Source organism: Prionailurus viverrinus, chromosome B3 (genome assembly GCF_022837055.1).
Source record: "Prionailurus viverrinus isolate Anna chromosome B3, UM_Priviv_1.0, whole genome shotgun sequence".
NCBI classification, from domain to species: Eukaryota; Metazoa; Chordata; class Mammalia; order Carnivora; family Felidae; genus Prionailurus; species Prionailurus viverrinus.
In genome coordinates this window covers 5,182,686-5,204,651 of record NC_062566.1, presented here as the reverse complement: position 1 = coordinate 5,204,651, position 21,966 = coordinate 5,182,686, and the positions used below count along the sequence as shown (strand labels likewise).

Below are 21,966 nucleotides of genomic sequence, written 5' to 3'. Positions count from 1 at the left end.
ATTGCTCGCACAGCAGCCTGTCCCATATGTGGGTAACCATGTCCAGAGAGAGCAGACAGAAACCGCTGTTGCTCAGTGGAAATAAATGACGTGAATAAAACTTCTTGGGGGTTGAGGCTGAAGCCGAACCAGAGTCCCAACGTGGTGCAGCCGTTAAAGGTCAGTTCGATTCGCACTTTGATGCCACCACCTGTTACCAGGTGTGGACCGAGGACCCACCTCCATGCTCGCCCCCAGGCTGCAGAGGTAAGAAGGAGCCTGATTTGTTTTTGTGGTTTGTTTTTGCTGTTTTTTCCAATTTTTGAAAATCGGGTTAAGTGTGGTAGGTGTTAAGAGGGTGGGGGTGGGGTGTGTAGAGAAACAAACAGACACAACAAGAGGTTGCTTAGGAAAGAGAGTAACCTCAACCCCGTGGGCATTCTCCCCGATGAGGGGTCTTTAACCATTTATAATCTTTTTTCCCCCCATGGAAGGCTTTAAGAAACCCAAAGTAGTGTGTTTTTGGTGAGGTGAGGTTTTTAGTTCTATTCATGTTTTGGATTGTCAGTGATAGAAATTTGTTGGCCGCTGGCTCAGAGTTTAAATGAAAAGGTCTCTAATTTTTAAAATAAGATACAACAACAAGTCTATTTTGGGGGCTCTGGCAGGTTGACATTTCAGAAGAATAGGGAGTGGCTGTAAGCTGATGCCGGGCTGTGTTCTCTTCATTTGGGCGCTATGTCTTTGGCCACACGGGCTGGAATTATTTGTTTTTCTGGCTCAGCAGTCAAAATTTAACCCAAGCAACTGCAAATTATGTGAAGTTTGTGTCTGTAACACCCAGAGAGAAGAGGTAGAAACCAGGGGAAATTTCAGACTTTGATTTTCCGGTGGTACGTAGCAATGGTATAGACGCTAAGAGATGATTTTTAAGATTTTGAGGTTTCAGGAAGGAAAATGAGCTGAAGTTTCAGCAGTGTGTCTGCGTTTACAGTTGGTTGTTATGTGTGGGCGAGTTGTTCTGCTCCCAGGAGGAGTCATATGTGTTCAAGGCTCATGATCTTATATTGCAGAGTAGCCAGTCATGAAGAAGTAAGTGCTTTCTTTGGGGTGGGGGGAATGCCAGGATCAGGGAAAGTCCCTGGTCACATTGCCCTGGAGACAAAGCACCTGAGTGTGATCTCAGCCAAAGGGTATTTTCTGGGAAGTTTACATTCCTGGATTTACACGTACTCTTTTATGAGTGAAGAGACTTTGGTTCAACTGTTGATTTGGAACAAGCCACATGGCTTTGGCCTCTGTTTTTATATGCTGCTGCAGATAAAGCCAAATAGAAATTAAGATGAGAAAACACGAAAGTTCTGGTTAGAGACAGGGGATGTGGCCCCTCACCCGAGTGCATTGATCACAGTGGTTTGGGAAGTTAGTTGTACTTGACTGAGCCAGGCTAGGCCCGTAGAAATTCCCAGCACCCCTGTACCTCAGTAATCACTGTTCACCGTTGTGATTGGTCGCTGCTTGCCAAGGTCCATATTTTCACTAGATGGGTATAGGATGGTAAGGTTGTGTCAAAAATTACACCCCCCAAATAAATAAAAGTCATCAACCACCAGAGGAAAAAATGACTTTTACTTAGAAATGTTTTGATTAGGGAGTCCTTCTTGAGGGGATTGCCTACTCCAATTGTTTTCACTTTATTTACATTTTCTGAAATGTAAGGTAGAGTTTGATTCTTTGGGCAAGGAAACTTGTTTTTGCCCGCTTTTAAATTGCTAGTAAGATTGTATAATTATAAACGGGGGCAAAGGAAGAATTTATAAATGTTCATCAATAGGAATGTCACATTCCTAAATCTGAAGTAGATCTTTGGGCACATCATAATGTGTATTAGAATAAAATCTTAGTGGGATTTATTCTTTGGTGAAAGAAACTCTTCTGCCCTTTGATGTAGGGAACATTTTTTTTTTCCACCGGAGCAGTGGCATGACTAGATGAAAACCAGCCACAGAAAAATTTCCACATGAAATTGAGGTGATAGTTCTATTTTTATCTGTATTGTCAAGGTGAATTTTTACCCTTCACTTAACAATGTCAAAGCATGAATTTGCCTCAGACGTTCATTTTATCAGTTCTTTCCTGTATTTGCTTGACCATGTGGTGGTCAGGTAACAAAAACCATGACAGCTTGGTCTGGTGAACATAATTCTAAAGAAAATGTATAAAAACATTTTCTTTACAAAAAGGAATTCCAGGGCTCCTGGAGGCTCAGGTGGTTGAGCGCCTGACTCCTGGTTTCAGCTCAGGTCATGAGCCCCACGTCGGGCTCCGTGCTGAGCATGGAGCCTGCTTGGGATTCTCTCTCTGTCCCTCTCTCCCCCTCTCCCCGCTCTCCCCCACACTCTCAAAAATAAAATAAAATTAAAAAGAAAAAAAAAATTCGTTGGGGCACCCTGGCTGGCTTAGTGGAGCATGCAACTCTTGATCTCAGTGTCATGAGTTCAAGCCCCACGTTGGGTGTGGAGATTACTTAAAAATAAATATCTTAAAAAAAAAAAAAAAAGGTGGCGGGGAGAGAGAATTCCTTGTTTGTGATTATGTTTTGGTTTAGGGAGAAATAAAATTAAAACAAAATGTAATTTACCAGGACACTTCAGTCTTGTCCCTTGCAGTGATGGATAGATGAGAGTGTGCAAGTATGTTTTTAAAGAAAGTCAGACCCTTCTTAAAGGCTTTATCTCATTCCCAGCAGGTCTTTCCTCTTTGTGCTGTGCAAACATAAACATCTTGGTCCCTTTGATGGTGATCAAGATGGACTACCTGGCTGTAGCTATTAATCTGTTTCCTTGAAGCTTGTGAATGTCCTTTTCCACATGCAGTCAGTGCATACTCGAGATCTGTGAGGAAAAGCCCATAGTGAAAATGGAAGTTGAGTAGACGTCGAACTGGATGTTGCCTTAGCCGCAAACCCCTACAGAGGCCAGGGGAAAACCGAACAACCCTGTGATAAAGGACTAGCTCAGCACGGGGTCCGAAATGACACCAGCTCCACTTGAATACTTCCCTGTGTAATGCAAAAGCAAACAAAACACGTGAAGCCTGCAGCGAGTTGTGTAAACAGTAAGACAACGGGATTTGATTTTTCAGATGTGCTTTGTAACCCCCTTCTTCTCTTCAGAAATGCCAGACCTGAAAGCTGCCGACGAAGTGGATTTTCGGAGTAATGGGAGGACGGGCGTGGCCTCTGCAGAGGTGGCCGTGGGAGACGTGGCCACCACAGCAGAGATGAAACCAGGCCTAAAGACCCAGGCGGTAAGTGGCATTAAGTCTGTGTAAGCACAAAATGTGTTTAGCTTGGTCTGTTGTGTCTGATTTATAGCCTTTTGTTTGTTTGGGCAACGCTTGTATTTTTTTAAACAACGGTATTTCCCCCTTTTCTCTTGTTCCATCACGTATAAATGTGGGTGTGTTGCTGCAGTTCAGCTTTCGTAGACCGTGGGCGCCGCACCGCGTAGCTGTGGGGAGTGGGCCCTTCTCCGTGGGTCCCTTGGCGATGGTAACCAACAAGAGTTTCCCTGAGCACAGGACTTTGGCTTGTCATCACGTTGAACATGTCACAAAATGAGAATTCCCACAGAACGGGCTCTAGTAACCCTTCTTAAACCTGATTCTTCTTTCTTGGTACAGAAAACTGAGAGCAAAAATGAGATTTTAACTTCCAGTTCTCTACTAGCTGTCTAAAATGTGTAGCAGATCATTTTTAGCGACCAAAAAAATAAATCGGTTCAGTAGTTTTTTTCATAGCAGCTTCATTGAGCTATAATTCCCGTACCATAAAATCCACCTGCACCGGTACACGGCTTCGTCGTTTTCAGTATGTTTCAGAGCTGTGCAGCGGTGACCACGGTCCGCGGTAGCGGCCCAGCACCACCGGCCCAGCCCGCCCCACCCTCCGGGGGTCCCTCATCTCCCGCCTGTTGCTGTGCGTCTGCCCATTCTAGAACCTCACGTACGTGGTGTAACATGGAACGCTGAGCTCTTTGACAACTGGCTTCTCTGACTCAGCTTCCTGTTTCAAGGTTGAACCATGTTGTCACATCGATTAGTATTTTGTTTCTTCTCATTGCCAACTCCCACTCCATCCTATGGATGTTCCACATCTTGTGCTTGTCTCCACTTCTCAGCTGTCGTGGATGATACTGCCGGGAACATTTGTGTACGAGTTTGTGTGGATGTATGTTTTCATGTGCCCAGTAGCGGATTTGCTGCATCACTGGTAATTCGACGTTTAATATTCAGTGAGTGTTCAGAAATGTTTTTCTTCAGGGTCTTGAGCTTCTTTCTGTTTTTGTTTAAAGCTATTAACTTAAAACGAGGGAACAAACTTGTTGAGAGAAACCGTGCTCTAAACCTTAGAGTCTCTACTGGTTAATTAATTTTTTTGTAATGTTTATTTATTTTTTGAGAGAGAGAGAGAAAGAAAGAGCACGAGTGGGGGAGGGGCAGAGAGAGAGGGAGACACAGAATCTGAAGCAGGCCCTGGGCTCTGAGGTGTCCGCACAGATCCCGACGTGGGGCTTGAACTCACTGACCGAGATCATGACCTGAGCCACGTTACTGGACTAAATCATATTTCCCCTCAGAAAATCCATCATCTTTGTCTAGACGTGACAGTCCCCGTCTCTGCTCTTCACAGAGGTCTAAATGGTGTTTTTCCTTAGAGTTACCCCAGCAGGTAAACAGCACACTGTACCCTCCCAGACTGTTTCAAGTGTATGAGCTGTGATAAACAAGCTTCATTTTATTGGAGTACAGGGGTAGGGAGGTGCGGACTCTTCTAGCCCACTCCCTTTTACAGATAATATTTGTGACTAATGCCTGGGCGGCTGCTTGTAGAGCAGGCATTATTCAGACCGATGCTGCTCTTGCCCCTAGGGAAAGAAGAGAGAACACACCCTGCATGGGTACACGTGTGTCTTTGTTTCCAGAAGCCCCTAAAACAGGGAAGGAACAAACTCACATCCTTGAATTCAAATGCCCGTCTCGGTCTTCCGTGTGAACACAGTAGTGACGACCGTCATGGAAGACAGCTTGCCGCTCGCCCACACTCTGCCCTCCCGTGCGGCTGGCTCTGTCCTCGTTGTGTCTTGTCTGTTAGAAAGGAGGAAACAAAATGTTCCTTTTTTTTTTTTTTTTTTTTTTTAGACTTCCTCCTCCCATCCTTCTCTCCTCCCGTCCTTCTCTCCTCTCTTCTCGTTTTTCCTCTGGTTTTAAGAGTTGAGAGGGAGCATACTCCTCTGGTTGGTCAGCATGTCTCATTTTCCAGATAAGAGACTAAGGACCTCCGAGAGGTCTCATGCCCAGCCCAAGGTCGGACCCAGCCAGAATAAGAGCAAGGAGTGTGATTTCCAACCCAGGACCTCGACATCAGGGTGGCCTCCCAGCTGACTGTCCCAGGCTCTACGACCAGCAGCTTCCGAGGGGCATCCGTAGGTCAGAAGCATGTAATGTGTGTGTTGCTTGGGAACACCTCGGCCTCGTGTGCCATCTGCCTCCACTGCGTACAGTTGGAGAAAGCGTATGTTAACGGGTCTTCGGGTCTGGAAGGTTTTCAGGTCGAGTAAGTGTGTTCCGAGCAGTGTGGGAATGAGGTGACATCTGACCGCTTGGCTCTCTTCCCTGTTGCTCTGCAGCGCGGGCCCTGTTTGCTGTGACTTGGTAGGTTAGAGCGTGAACACACACTTCAGTTTTGCCTGTGTCTCCTTTTCTCTTTTTTTCTGCCATTTAACTCTTCATATACTACGTTCACTGTGTAGGTTTTCAGTGAGTCAGGAGGGACGTCCACAAGGGTTTTTGTTTTTTGTTTTTTGTTTTTTGTTTTTTGTTTTTCAAAAAAGATCGTATTTTAAGGCTTTGGGGGACAGGCAGTGTCACGCTAGTCAACTTTGCTGTTATAGTGTTATGTAAACAAGAGTGTGACTGTGTTCCAATAAAACTTGATATATAGACTTCCCATAATGTCCGGGTCATGAAATACTTCTTTCTGAGGAATTTTTTGTTGATCATTTAAAAATGTAAAGCCAACTCCTAAGATTTTTCGTGGGCTAAACAAAAACAGGCAGTGGGCCCCTGGCCTGAAGAGTATTTGTACACCAGTGGATGAATAGAAGGAGAAAGCAAGTCTACTTGTTTTATTTTCCACACTGTTTTTTGTTTTGTTTTGTGGTGGAAACTCTAGTTATCAGACTGCATGTTGGGAGGCAGGGAGTTCCAGTACTCAGTGTCTCCTGAAGTACCTTTTTGACTTCGTGTCTCCAGAGCTTGGCTTCCTTACCTGTCTATCTTCTGGCCTTACCCCGTGGACTCTGTGTTTGTGGTCTGCAAAGGGTTACTTCTCACCCCAAAAGAGTGAACTTGAGATTGAACAGGGTGGGGTGGCATTAGTTTAATATTATTTAATCCCATCCCTTCTGACGCATGCCCAGTCTGCGTGTTGGCCTTGGGAATGGGCCAGTCGTTGCCTCACTGAATTACTGTTTCACTGAATCATCCTCTTTCAGTTGTAAAAGAATTTATGTATCCAGAGCTCGGCTACTGTCTTGAATGCTTAGAACGGTGGTGTATTTACTGCAGTTTTCTCGTAAATGTACATAAAGAATCCATTTTTAAGTTGTTCTAGGGATCTTCCTGTTTTGTAACTTTCTCTAAGCACATGACTGTCAGCACATAGGGGCCTCTGTCGGTGACACTACCGAATATTTAAAGAATTTTTCGTTCCTAAACCGGCTTGACCACCGTGCTGTGAACAAACCCTTACTTTTGAGGTCAGTAATGCTTAAAATCACCATTTATAAAAGAATTCATCGCTATCAGGTTGGACGCTTCTCTTCTCGGAGGAACCACAGGTATGTGCCAGATGCTGCTGGTTTCTCACTAAGATAGATGGTCCTAAGAGATACTTCTTTACTGGGTTGAAAATCGTTCACAGCTTAGGGACCAAGTCATTTGCTTAGATGTACTGTTCCCACCAGTCACTTTATCGGCATTTTGTGGTTGTGATTTGTTATGAAATATTGTCAAAGCTTTAATACTAGTCACAATTCAGTACTCCAGGTTAACTCCTCTTACATACATTACTGGTTTCAAGGTTCTCAGGTGACCTTTTGTTGCCTTCTTTATTCCCCGCTCACTGAGTTAATAAATGTTAAGCACTTAGAACAGGGCCTGGCCCACACAAAGTACAGCTTGGCATTATTATAATTTCAACACTTCAGGTTCCAGTATGCTCTTATTTAAGTAATCATTGGCATATGGTGGTTCCTAAAACAACGAAGACTCCATTTCTGCTTCGTGATTAGTGTTCTGAAACGCTTCAGAAAGAGCGTCAGACATCAGTTTGAGTTGGGAGATGTGGAGCTTGTTGTAGCTCTGAGACCCTCAGAATTTGAATGGACCTTAAAGATTATCCGAAGTCCAACATATTTGCTTTATAGGAGAAGATGGTTTCAGGACGGTTAAGTGACTTGCTTTATTTCACAACTAGTTAACTTTGTGTCACTAGAGCCTTACTTCTATGTTAATAATGTTTCTACTATTCTGTGGTTTCCAGAAGAGTCAAACTTAGGTTATATACTTTTCAGGAGTCCAGTTCACCTGGGTGGACTTTTGCTTTCTAAACAAGTACCCCCCCCCCCCGCCCCGAATGGTGCTCGCATTCGCCAAGACTCTAAAACCATCACATTATACTACTGGGTCTTCAGTGATGGTTGGAGAAATTCCTTTGGCCATTTTAGGACCTAAGTTGAGTCACTTTAAAATAAATCTCCTGTTCTTGTTACAGTCTGTTAGCTGCAGCTAAGTATCACTAACATAGTGTTTGTCCAAAGAGTTGGCTGTTGGTGCAGAAATTACTAAGATTTTCCAAGACCTGCCTTTTGTTTCCTAAAGAATGATATGACTAGGTATAGAGATGACATTGAATACCTAAGTGCAGAATGGGAAGCCTTCTGGGACCATTCTCTTTGACAGTCTGCTCTGTGGTGGTCAGGGTAGAATTCTGACTACTGCTCCCTGGCCCTGTGCCACAGACCGGCACATCTTGTAGGAATCTCTGCCCTTCAGTATGTGGCCAGGTTCATTAGGAAGGAACTTCTTTCCCTGGGGTGTCTGTTCATTGAGGTATCTCTGTAATAATTCATTTTCCAAATGCTCATTGCATAAGCTTATTAGCCATTCGGAACAGTTAATTCATCAGGCCAATATATCTTGTCAGCATGCCCATGGTCCTAGCAGCCAAACACTCCAGAACAAATATGGTCAAGTGCAACTAAAAAAACCCATATGTTGGGGCGCCTGGGTGGCGCAGTCGGTTAAGCGTCCGACTTCAGCCAGGTCACGATCTCACGGTCCGTGAGTTCGAGACCCGTGTCGGGCTCTGGGCTGATGGCTCAGAGCCTGGAGCCTGTTTCCGATTCTGTGTCTCCCTCTCTCTCTGCCCCTCCGCCGTTCATGCTCTGTCTCTCTCTGTCCCAAAAATAAATAAATGTTGAAAAAAAAATTAAAAAAAAAAAAAAAACCATATGTTGGGTATTAGGTTACTGGGAAAGTCTACTCTTCATTTAACACACGGGCCCCAATCAAGAAAGCAGTTTATATCAGAACCATCCCCCCATTTTTAATAACAGCACAGTGAAATATCACATTAACTGCATTTCCATTCTTAATTATTTTTACAACAATATTGATATTTGTTTCTTCAGGATTGTGGTTAAGGGCAATGTTGGATGGTTTCTGGTTAGAATCTTCTTGAATTCTCTCTCTACTTCTGCTATTTTTAATGGAACACAATGTTTTCTTTCTCTTGTCTCAAGGGGGCGAGCTTGCATTTCCATCTCTAGTCCAGGAGTCTGGTTAAAAGCTTTTGCTTCATGTGGCTGGCTGGTCACAGCCTTCGTGCTCAGCCGCTGTAGGAAAATATGGCAGCTCTCAGGTCGTTTGCTAACTAACTGGACAAGCCATAACACTGACACTCAAGATGGCGTACACACCCTACCCTCTTATTTAAGTTTTCAATTTCAAGAAAGGTCCTTTTAATGGTGTCTCTGCTATCATATTTACATATATAGTTTTGTGGTATATCACCTAGGGAAAGGCAAATTGGCCTCTTTACGAGACGCCAATAAGTCTTCTGTGCGTGTATTTGGCATTTAAGAGAGCCAGGCCCCCCTAATTATCCCTTTTGGGTCTGGCGCTAGAGCTGGCCCCAACCACAGGAAAACTTGCTCCTCAGCTTTTTCATACAAATTTTTTGGAGATATTCTTTCTCCGTGTCTCCTCTGAAATGGAGCATTTCCAGGAAATTCTGCAAATACTCTTCTGGAGTAGATAGTTGCCAAAAAGAAGTGCCTCGAAGAACCACAGGTTCAGGTTGTAAAGTCAGAAGTTGAAAAAATATAACCTTAGTATAAAAATATCTGTAGGTGATATGTGTAAGGGTGTAACATAATGATCCCACCACAAGTTTTGAAGGGACCTTGAGCAAGTTCTTTAATTTATCTGGCCTATTTTCTCCCTTGTTGTAATCGTTAGGAACTCTCTGAAGTTTCTTCCAGCTCTTAATTCTTGACCAGTTGGTCAGACGTTGGGACGTAAATCTAATGTGTTGGACCAAAAGGACAATCACAGGGACTTTTTTTTTTGTTAATTGAAATATAGTTGACATGCAACGTTACTTTAGTTTCAGGTGTACAACACAGTGAGCAGACAACTCTGTGTGTTGGACCATATGAGGGACTTTTTTGAAATCACATTTATTTGATAGCCAGATTCTTAACTATTCACTTTCTCCTTAAATGGTTTTCAAGATGTTTTGCTCTGGAGCCTTATATTAATAATCTAATTTTTTCCCCTCACAGAACTGCTTAAACATAGGTCATACATATATTTTGAAGGAGGTATGTGTGCCTTTTAATCTTCTGTTGAGACAAAAGAACCAAATCTGATTCCTATCACTCTGTTGGCCCGTTTCTTACACTCCTCATCCCACTCTTGTTCATTCTTATCTCATTATTTTGACAGTCAAGGATAGTAGCCAAGCATAATGGAAAGTTTATGGAGCCAGATAAACCAAAGTTTTAATCCCAGTTCTGCAACTTGATCTGCCGCTTTGATCTGCTTGTTTAGAGGCTCAGATCCCTCATCTATAAATTTGGGATGATGATGCCCACTTTAAGAATTATTTGTACTAACTAGGGTTAGTTTAGTATGTAGCATGTGATAGGCATTTTATATGTAGTAGATGTAATTCTAATCCCATTTTATACTAAGAATTATCAGACCCACTCTTAACACTGTGGATGAATGACTTTAGATAGGTGTTGGTTAAAATGGTCTTGGAAGAAATGACTAATTCTGTCAGGCCATGATGGTAAATTATCATGCTACCTGGTGTTCATGTGACGGGGGGTGCCCTAATTTATTCAGTACTTGATTCAGCACACGTTCACTGAACTCTGTGGTAGGCCTTAGAGACGCTAACAGGAAAACAGGTCAGCCTGCACCCAGAGACCCCTCTTCCAGGGGAAGAGACACTACTCTGCATCTCATTTACTGGTTTGCTAAGTGTTAGAGTTAAACATAGAATTGCTTGTGGATAGATATCTTCCATTGAGCTAGATGATAGATTCTGTCCAGGCTCCTTTGTGCACCCTGGGGGAAGGGAAGTTTCTAAAGAATTGTGTGCTGTTTTTACAGGGTTTATCTCAAGTGGCTTTCCAGGTTTCATTTTTAAAAGCTGATTGTGAGGGGTGCCTGGGTGGTGGCTCAGTTGGTTGGGCGGCTGACTTCAGCTTAGGTCATGATCTCATGGTCTGTGGGTTCAGGCTCCACATTGGGCTCTGTGCTGACAGCTTAGAGCCTGGAGCCTGCTTCGGATTCTGTGTCTCCCTCTCTCTCTGCCCCTCCCCTGCTTGCTCTCTGTCTCTCTTAAAAATAATAAACATTAAAAAAAATTTTTTTAAGCTCATTGTGAGAGTGAAGATACATACATACTGTCAGAAACACAAACTTGGCTGTACCTATTATTTCTTTAAAAAATTTTTTTAATGTCTGTTTATGTTCAAGAGAGACAGAGTGCAGGCAGGGGAGGGGCAGAGAGAGAGGGAGACGCAGGCTCTGAGCTGTTAGCACAAAGCCCAACGCGGAGCTCAAACCCACGGACTATGAGATCATGACCTGAGCCAAAATCAGATGCTTAACCGACTGAGCCACCCAGGTGCCCCTGTACCCATGATTTGTACCAGTAGACTTGGAAGGGCCATCATGAGGTTGCCTTAGAAAAATACTGTATTGCTTTTGATCCTAAGTTCTGTGTTCGGTTTACTGACATAAACATGGCTTTATGGCTGCTTGTTTTTGCCTCTCAAAAAAGGAAAACTTTCTTAGTGGAAAAACTAAAGAATGTCATTTGTTTTGTGAAGAAAGGCCTAACGTCCTCAGGGATCTACATGACTGGGAAAGACACAGATTTCTCATATTAGGTTTTGATTATGTATTTTAAGAAGGTGCCTGGTGAGGTCTTACCCTGGCTGGCCACCATAAGAGTAAAGGGACACACTGTATTTGGACTTGTTTACTTTATCCAAGAAAGGTTTCAGAAGTACTGATTTCTATTTCTGACGGCTCAATTTGGGGATATAGCCTGTGGCTTTGATTTCATTCATTTAGCAAACATTAAATGAACGCCTTCCCCTTTCAAGGTATTGAATCAAGTATCTAGGGAATTTTTTGGAAGTTAAATACTGTCTCTGTTTCTGATTTCTTTAAATAGAGCAGGCTTGCACAGACGTAATCACGATATGTGAATACAGTATGTGAGATCTGCCATAGGAACCATTAATGTGCTTTGGGTGTTCACAGAGAAATGACTTCTTGAGAAGTGCTTGTGTGACATATAGTAGGGTTTCCTTGGTAATAACCATGATGTAACACATGTGGTATAAATATTCATTGGAAAGAATAGGGATAGATTGAGGGAGCCTTTGATGTGCTTTCCAGCCTTAAACAGCCAGTTCTGTTTGCTTTCGCTATGTACTTGGCCCTTAGAGCATAGAATTGCCCAAGAATTGCCAGAAACGCCCCAGTTTGCGAGGTAACTGTGACCTGGCAGTACTCCAGGTTAAAAAAAAAGTCCCATTAGGAAACTGAGAAAAGTAACATTTACCAAGTATGAAGAACAGAAGTGTTTGGTAGTATGTGAACCATATGGGAGTTTAAAAGAGTGGTACCTTTGTGTAAATATTTCCATTCAGCCAGCGTCAATCTGTATTTTTTCCCTCCTTGCCTCTTTCATTTTATGCAGTGACCCAGGCATTTTGCTTCCCATCTGAGAGCCCCCCCCCCCCCCAAAGCCCTGCCACCGCTTGTGGATCTAGAGGGTCATTGTGACGTGGTCTTAAGTGTTCCCCCAGTGTCATGTAGGTAGTCTTCCGAGAAAGCGTTGACAATGCCTTCCATGATGCTCAGATGAGCATATTCAAAATATCCTGAATTGAAGCCTCACTCAGAAGTCAGAGTGAGTGAGAATATTTATTATGTGGATCATTACCTGTAGCCGGCATTCTATCCTGACTGGGTCATCAGGGTCATCAAGAGTGACCTATATTTAAGAGTTTTGAAAGCCTGCTCCCTCTGGGGTTGGAGTTTGGGGTTGAACTGAGGCAGAGGCATAAAACCAATTTTTTTGTGTGTATGGTTCTTGGATTTCTGTTGAAGATAGTTGCAGAAGATGGTTTCTGAAAGTATTTGAACAAACAGGAGGAATCATTGGAATAAATGTATAGCTTCCCAATTGGATGCCATGGAAAGTATTTGGACGTATGAATTGGACTTCGAGCTTTCATTTACTTGAGATGTGTACCCATAACATTCGTGTGTGTTTCTTTTACCGCATCGAATATGAGCTACCTTGTGAGCTGCATAGCATCTGGGAAACTTTTGCTTAACCCCTTCCTGGAGACAGTTAAAAAAAAAAAAGGAAGGGGAGATAATTAGTAAAAAAAAAAAAAAATTGTGAATTATTCTATTATTTGGAATATTTTTGAAGACAGATAAATCACTAGGAAAATGTACTTGGGTTGGGATGTTGTCCCCCGCCCCGCGCCCCCCCCCCCCCCCCACACCTTGGTTTGTTTGTAGAAATACAGAGCCAGGAAACGGTAAGATTTATAATGGAGCCAGTTAAAGGTCTCTTCTCTTTGCAGTCCAGATTCTCTAACTACAGGAATCCAGAATCTTCCAGAAATAATTGTTCTCATTATAGAATACTTAGTGTAGGGAGGAATTATCATCTCTGTCATGCAGTCTGTACCCTTTAATTTGCCAGGAGGGAACTTGAGCCTAGAGCACTCCCGGGCCTGCCGTTGTCTGCTGGTTAGGGCCAGGGCTCGGCCCGAGGATCCAGAACGCTGGAGTCGGTCTTGTGATGGCCCAGCCTCTCCTCCTTGCCCACCTCTGCCTCAGATATCGTCAGCTTGTGTCACTGCAGTCAGCTCCTCCGTGTCACACCAAAAGCCCAGGCCCCATGCGCACCTTTCCTGTGTTCCTGCTGACTCCCAGGCCCATGCTCACTCTGCTGTGGAAACCCCGTGCACAGCGACGCCTTTACTGATCACTGGACCCTCTTCTGTCTCACTGGGTCTCGTTTGCCCCGCCCTTACACCAGGAGAAATTACCGCAGGGCACACGTGATTCGTGTGCTGTGACTGACAGGCTGTGTGCACCTGCTGCACTGAGGGGCCCCGCAGCATCCCCTCAGCAGACTGCCATCCCCTGTCGATTGTTGGGTGTGTGTAGCTGGGCCTCGTGCGGGTCATGAAGTAGGGTGAGCGAGACAGGTCTGAGCATCCTGCCTCCTTGCTGCCTTCTTTCCAGAGCGTGGCATCCTTGCTGCCTTCTCCTTTCTAGAATGTGGCCTCTTTATACGTTCTATATGCCTGTCCTGGGTTAGCTTCCCTGAAAACCATCCTCTACCGAGGGGGGGAGGCCTTCAGTTCCAAATGAGCCCGCATGAGTCATTTAGGAGTTGAGTTTGTTTAATGACGTTTTCTGGCAATCCCACAGGAGATGGGTGACTTGGAAAAGGAGGAAGTTTATGCCTGCCACACCCTTCGCTAGGGATACATCCTGGTCCCTGGAGAAAGGATCCCCTTTCCAGTGCCCTTCAGCTCTCTTGTTTCTATGGAAATCATAACTTCTGGAACATGTGCTTGTGCTCTGTTTTGCTTCTGACATCATCAGTTTATTTCTTTGCCATTCTTCCCCATTATTTTGCCACCAGAAACCCTATCGTACTCATCATTTTCCCCATTGAATCATCTACAAGCTAAGTTTTTTTTATGCCGGGGGCCTGGGGACAGAGTGGATTGGCATCGGGCCTCTCCCTGCTGTGCCGGGCTAGTGGCAGAGACGGCAGACGAAGAGCCAGTGGCCCCACCTCAGCTTTACATCCTCATGAGGTTGGAGCAGGGCCTGGACCAGTCTGGAGGCGAGAGCGACAAGGAGCGCTGAGGCCCACGTGCTGTGTGATCTCTACTTCGTGGGCAGCAGGGCCTTCATTCTACGAGGCTCGGGAGATTTTCCTCTCATTCCAGCCCTGTGAGGCCAGGAACGATGGGAAGCCACAGACTGGCTTGTCAGCAGGGAAGCACAGAGAGTGCATGTGCGAGCACGCGCGTGCGCGCGCGCACACACACACACACACACACACACACACACACGCACCAGTTCCTTGCTGTAAACATTTGTAACAAAGATTCCATCATGAATTATGCCATTAGAATGTAGTCCTTTCCTATAAGAGTTACTGTTCTGCATTTCCAAAACTAAATTGAGGCTGTAATTTGCAGACTTCTGTTTGTGTGCTGAACCTTGTCGTGGAAACGGGGGTGGGGAGGCGTGATGGGCAAAATGAGTAAGATCCACCCCCATCCCACAAGAAGCTCGTTGGGAGAGATGAAGGAGTGAAGTGGGAGCAGACACCTCGGTCCTGGGAACTCCAAGAAGGGGTAGTCTGTTGTGTAGGTCTGTCCACACCAGAGAAGAGTGATCTATTGTGTAGGCCTGTCTACACCAGAGGCCCCTCTGCTGTTCACTTTTGGTGGCGTTAAGTGGCCCCCTGCTGTCATGTTTCACCCCCGGGGATTTTCCCCTGTTGACAGCGTTGCTGGCCTTTAAGTAGGGAGCCAGCCTTTTCACCCCAGTTCCAGAAAGTGATGCATGTGTCTCGATTGTTGGCCACAGAACAGTTCCTGTCCCTGTCTCCAGCACACACAGCACAATAGACTGTGTTCCTTCTTAGGAATCATTAGGTTCCCTAATGGGATGATCTCAAGGAGGAAAATAGAGCTCCGGCCCTCCTCCCTCATTAGTGCTGAGACCTGGTGCTGTGTCTGCTTCACATCAAACTCAGTGGATTGTTTTCCTCCGTGTCTGAGACTGTTCTTTCCTCCTTGAGTCAGGAAAAGGGCTTAAATCCTGGCTTCCCCATTAAAAGGAGTAGTTGCCAGCTGTGAGAAGAGGTATTTCCAGACTGGCATAGAATGTAACGTGGACAGTGCTCTGAGGTTTGCTTTTCAAGTCAAAGGGTGCGACCTGTAGGCCTTGGGAAGAGCTGTCGCTCGCATAACCCGCCCCCACCCCCCACCTCACAGGCTTCTGTGATACAGGAGTGCTGATGCATAGGGACACTTGTACCCCGACGTTTACAGCAGCACTTTCAACAATAGCCAAATTATGGAAAGAGCCTAAATGTCCATCAACTGATGAATGGATAAAGAAGATGTGGTTTTATATACACAATGGAATAGTACTTGGCAATGAGAAAGAATGAAATCCTGCCATTTGCAGCAACATGGACGGAACTGGAGGGTATTATGCTGGGTGAAATAAGTCAGTCAGAGAAAGACAGATACCTTATGTTTTCACTCATATGTGGATCTTGAGAAACTTAACAGAAGACCATGGGGGAAGGGAAGGGGAAAAAATAGTTGCAGAGAGGGAGAGACTCTTAAATATAGAGAACAAACCCGAGGGTGGATGTGGAGGGTGCAGCAGAGAGGGGAAAATGGGTGATGGGCATCGAGGAGGACACTTGTTGGGATGAGCACTGGGTGTTGTAGGTAAGTGATGAATCATGGGACTCTACTCCCAAAAACCAAGAGCATTCTTGACACACTGTATGTTAGCCGATTTGACAATAAATTATATTAAAAAATAAAAAAAATGTTTTAAGTAATAAAATAAAATAAATTAGCTGATGTGAGAAGTTGCTGGGATCCTTCTTCCTCAAGGCTAGTCAGTGGGAACTTGCGGCAGGAAGGAGGGGGTCGGGGGTAGCAGAAAAGAAAGGGAAGGTGAAGGAGAGCCTCACGTGGGGATTGGGGAAACATCAGTCTCCTGACAGCAAATACAACTGACCGAGCTCTACAGGCTGGAAACGGGGCCACAGCTGTCTGATGCTTGTAGCAGTTGTTCCTGTAACTTCTTGTAATTGATCAGCCCAGCATAGAGTGGAGGAGGTGGGGATATAAAATGAGATTTTAATAAGAGAAGAGGAAAAAAAAGGCTTAGCTGACTCTTCTTCCTCTGAAAAGGATTTTGTCACATAACCAACTAATTTAGTCTAATGAAGGGAGATAATTGTATGAATCTATGAATAAGTAAAAAGTGGGAATTGTCCAAGATTTTTAAAAGCAAGGCTCTTTTAGATGTGCACAGTTACAGGAAATTTCAACAGCTGCTCTAAGTATGGGTGCTTCGGGCCATCTTGAATGTAAGAGACAGGACTTTAAATATCAGCATCTGTTTCCACAAAACAAATGTTCCTTTAGGGAGTTCTTTCTAATAAACAAATAGTAATTAAAACATTTGACCACTGCATGCCATCCATCTATTTTACATTTTAACAAGGTGACCTTTCCAAAGGAATATCTACCCCCCCCCCAAAAAAAAAAAAAAAAAAACACAAAAAACCCTGTATATTCTGATGAGTAAAGGGAGTAGCTGAACTGAGAGACAGGTCAGCTTTGGCAGAGTGAGAAAATTGTGTGAAGTCTTCTACCACGTTTTTAACTTCCATTCCCTAAAATTGTGGCTCGTGGTTCCTCACATCACTTGCCCCAGCACAGAAGACCACCTCATAATTAGGTTAGAACATTTCCTCTCCGTGAAACCTTTGACAAGTGCATCTTTTTGGAATGGCACAGTTTTCAGTAGCTGGGGGGAAAGCCTTAAGTGTGGTAGCTCTGATTTGGAAATCTTTGCTCTACTAGATCTCTAAACCACCTACCTGTGCATCCGGCTGGCTTCTGAAACCCCGGGCACAATTTGTCTTCCCGTTGACATCTCAGGATTACGGTGGCATCTTTGACTGTTAGGTGATAAAGATGTACATCAGCGGGCACTAGTCATGCTACTCATACAGGAACTGGTGTTAAGGAGTTACTCATGTCGGTTTACCTGTTGGTCATTTGCCCCTGGTCTCTCAAAAGTGGAAGGAGACCTATTCAGCCATATGGTCACCGAGGAAGTGCCTTCCCACTAAACCCCTCTGCACATAGATCATAAAGAACTTTATTCACCCTTCAGAAAACCATCTTTGCCTTTCATTCCTGCTGTAGTTACTCTTAATTCATCAGCCGCATTCAAAATATTATTGTTTGGCTTTCATACAGTCTCTTTAACTAGAAAGCTTTCATCCCAGATTCAGACCCCACCCCCACCCCAGGCCCCATTTTTTTCCTGTCAAATTTAACCTGTGGCATCAGACTCTGATTTAGAGGGTTCACGTCCTCCTCCTTGCTCACCTGGATTCACTGGTTTCCTTACCACTGACTTCTTTCCACCTTATAAACCCAACAGTTCTTGAACTTTTGGGTCTCAAGGCTCTGTTAACACTTTTAAAAATTATTAGGAACTCCAAATACCTTTTGTTTACATGGGTTTTACCTACAAGTATTTGCCCCATTAGAAATTAAAACTGAGACATTTAAAAAGTATTAATTCATTTATAATAGTAACAAATCACTACTTGTTCATTTGAAGAGCATATTTATGGAAAACAGCTTTTCAAAACAAAAACCAAATTAGAAGAGTGTCATTTTAATCTAATTGGTTTTAATCTAACTTCATTCAGTAGACAACAGTTTGATTCTCCTATCTCTTATGGATTTAATATGTTAGAATACAGTGTTTTGGTTGAATTATATAAAGAAAATCCAGTCTTTTAAAAGGGAGGAATATCGTAATTGCTTTCTCAGATGATTTGGTATTTTTACTTAATACCAAATCAGAATTGACAGACGATATGTTAAGAATTATTGGCAGTATGGAATCTGAGGTCCTGTCGTTGAGCCTTTTGTACTCAGGTACATTAAAATCCACTGGATCTTTCAGCCATGCAGGATTTTCTAACCTCCTTTATCAATCATTTGGAAAATACTGGTTCATTGAGAAATAGCACCTCTTCCAAACGTTGAATGTTTTTTTCATTTTTCAGTCTCCAGAAAACCACATTTGTTAATATTACCACCAGTTTCATCAGAAATGGCTTTAAGTGCTGGTAAACTTGGCAAGTTCACAGTGGCAGATAGAAGTTTTCCAAAATTCTCATTTCCACTTGAAAGTCTGAATTTTATCATCAGCAGTAAACACTGCCAGCTGTTTCTCTGGAGAGACAGGTTCACTTAGTTCACTTCCAAGAAAATACCCAAGTGCTGAATAAGCATCATTCATTCATTTGCCAGTCTTTCTTTCAAGTAAAAATGTTGTTCCATGAAAAAAGTGGCTAGCTTAGCTCACTCCTTAAAACAGTTGCACAGGTAAATTTCCTCAAGATAACCACACTACCTTGTATGCAGAGCATTTCTGTGTGCTTCCCATTTGTCACACAGAATATTAAAGAGATAAGCACCTCAGGATTGAAATCGAATGAAATTAATGTTTCCAGCTTCATCAAGGACATTCTACGTGGAAGTATTTTCTTTCCTCAAACTGAGTGTGTAGCGGTGAGGAACATAATGACCACGGGTTCACTGTGGTGACACCGTCTTGATTCATGCTAGGGCCATCAGCACAGATGATGAACATAGCAAAAGGGGCAAATAACATATTAGCACCACTGTGAAAATAGTTTTGAACCCACAGATGCCCTGAAAATGTCTCCGGGACCCTAAAGGTTTTTGTAGACCCCACCTTGAGGACCACTGCTCTAGCTTGCGTTCCAGATTCTTGCTGAAAGTAAATTAAGTTAGCTCTTCGGTTCTTAAACTCCATGGTCATGGAGCATACGTGGCCCTCCGGGTCTGGTTCCTCAGGTCGCATGTAGGGTCCCATCAGCTCTGCTGCTCCGACGTAGAATCCAGCAGCCAGCCTCACCAGACTCCTCTTTTCCGTGTCAGTCTGCTGCTGTGCTTGCTCACTGGTATCCTCTGCCGGCAGTGCACCTTTGGCATCCACCCAGGTGCTCTTTCTTTCTGGAAGACCCTTCTCAGACGTGCTGTGGGGTTCAGTAGTGCACTGAACACGGGACGCTGCAACTGTGAGATGGACTGTGAGCCCTGCACGCCGCCACAGGGCGCACTCCGCTGCCCCTTACCCCTGCCCCTGCGTGGTGACCTGCCACGTCATCCCACACACGACAGGTACGACACAGTGTTGTGTGCGTGGCAAGCATCTTGAAGGAAAAGAAACACAGGAAGAACTTTCAGCAAGACTGATTTCTGCTTATTGGTGATGGTCTGTAATACTTCGGTGAACTTCACAGAAGAGTAGATTTACTCAATCCGTTTACTAACTTCTCTCCTTCGGGGCACCAGCAGTCTTAAGTAATCCCCTTTCTTTTAAAATGCTGTTTCCTATTTCCATAGCAAATGTATTGGAAGCTTTTAAGTTTTGTTGGTCGAGATTGAGACACACTTAATCAGGATGGCAGGAGTTGCAACTAAAAATCAGGTGGAGGGAGTGCCTGGGGGCTCGGTTGGTTGAGCATCTGACTCTTGATTTCACCTCCGGTCATGATCTCAAGAGTGGTGTGATCGGGGCGCCTGGGTGGCGCAGTCGGTTAAGCGTCCGACTTCAGCCAGGTCACGATCTCGCGGTCCGGGAGTTCGAGCCCCGCGTCGGGCTCTGGGCTGATGGCTCAGAGCCTGGAGCCTGTTTCCGATTCTGTGTCTCCCTCTCTCTCTCTGCCCCTCCCCCGTTCATGCTCTGTCTCTCTCTGTCCCAAAAATAAATGTTGAAAAAAAAAAAATTAAAAAAAAAAAAAAAAAAGAGTGGTGTGATTGAGCCCCGTGTCAGGCTCCGTGCTGGGCATGGAGCCTGCTTAGGATATTCTCTCTCTCTCTCTCTCTCTCTCTCTCTCTCTCTCTCCCTTTCCCTCTCTCCCCCCCTCTCTCCCCCCTCTCCCTCTCTCCCCCCCTCTCCCTCTCTCCCTCCCTCCCTCCCTCCCCCCCCTCTGCCCCGTCCCCTGCTCGCACACTCCTCTCTTTCAAATTAAAAAATAAAGGGGGCGCCTGGGTGGGTCAGTCGGTTAAGCTTCCGACTTTGGCTTAGGTCATGATCTCACGGTCCGTGAGTTCGAGCCCCGCGTCGGGCTCTGTGCTGACAGCTCAGAGCCTGGAGCCCGTTTCAGATTCTGTGTCTCCCTCTCTCTCTGACCCTCCCCTGTTCATGCTCTGTCTCTCTCTGTCTCAAAAATAAATAAACGTTAAAAAAATTAACAAAATAAATAAAAAGCAGGTGGAGAAAAGGAAGCTCCTCATTGATAACTCATTAATATGAGTATCTAGGGTTGAACCAAGAAAAGTGGTCCATCTTTCTGTCTATGTAGAATTTGGATAATTGCCTTTGTAGTAAAACACAACAGATCGAAACTTCTTCAGGTTCATCAGTATGAGAATTAGAGGAGAGCCATTACAATTCAGACCTTGAAAAACTCCACTTGTATGAAAGAAAGATAAGAACAGTAAACCACGTTAAGTAATGCTGTGCTCTTTGGAAGACCACCAGTGCTTGTTCTTACAGCATCCCCACAGGGCAGGCAGAAGAGACGCATTGTGATAGTTACACATGGAGAGTTGGGGGGACAGAGCAAAGGCCTCCTGTGTGTCCTGCACAGTGCTGGGAGCCCACAGAGCAGCCCTGATCATGCTTAAACCATCCCCACGGGTAGCTTGATTTGTTAGGTGTATTGTCCTTGGCACAGCCACCGGCTAGTTAGTGCCATGCAGTCTTCTGAGCCAGACACACACATTGAGCACATACACATGCACATCATTGAAGAGAGTACCAAATGCTTCCATGAACCTTGGTCTTTAATAATTCACCATTTTGTGCAGAGTATGTATGTGTGTGTGTGTGTATATATATATATATATATATATATATATATATACATCATACATATAATTATATATAAATAATTTTTTTAATGTTTATTTTTGAGAGAGGGGGAGGGAGAGTGTACGTGGAGGAGGGGCAGAGAGAGCGAGAGAGAGACAGAATCTGAAGCAGGCTTCAGGCTATGAGCTGTTAGCGCAGAGCCCAACGCGGGGGCTCAGACTCAGGAACTGTGAGATCATGACCTGAGCTGAACTCGGACACTCAACTGACTGAACCACCCAGGCACCCCAGAATACATATTTTTTAAGTTTCATGGAGAACGTTTTTCTCTTTTCAAGGTTTATGTTGAAAGCATTCATATTAATTCCAGAAAGAGACATCTGCATATTTAGAAAGGCACTAGGTTATCAGTCTGTTGATAATTATGAACAAATAAAAGTCAGTGTGTGTTTAGTCAGATCTTCAGAATGCCCTTACGGGACTTACCTTAGCTGCAATTTAGATTTCAAAAAGCCATTGAGAGTAGACAGGGAAGTTCCTCCACTAGCAGATTAGTTTCTGGCATGTCCTGTCTCTTGATAAGGTCTAACTACT

At 44.3% G+C, this 21,966-nt stretch overlaps 1 protein-coding gene across 9 annotated transcripts in view; it reads left to right on the top strand.

The window, feature by feature from the left end:
* AKAP13 (A-kinase anchoring protein 13) overlaps positions 1-21,966 on the top strand; it is a 336,674-nt gene that overhangs the window by 182,121 nt on the left and 132,587 nt on the right. For all 9 annotated transcript variants that reach the window (XM_047862510.1, XM_047862509.1, XM_047862506.1 and 6 more), the window contains one exon: positions 3,155-3,288. In XM_047862510.1, coding sequence (XP_047718466.1) covers positions 3,155-3,288 — 134 coding nt within the window. The remainder of the gene's footprint in view (positions 1-3,154; positions 3,289-21,966) is intronic.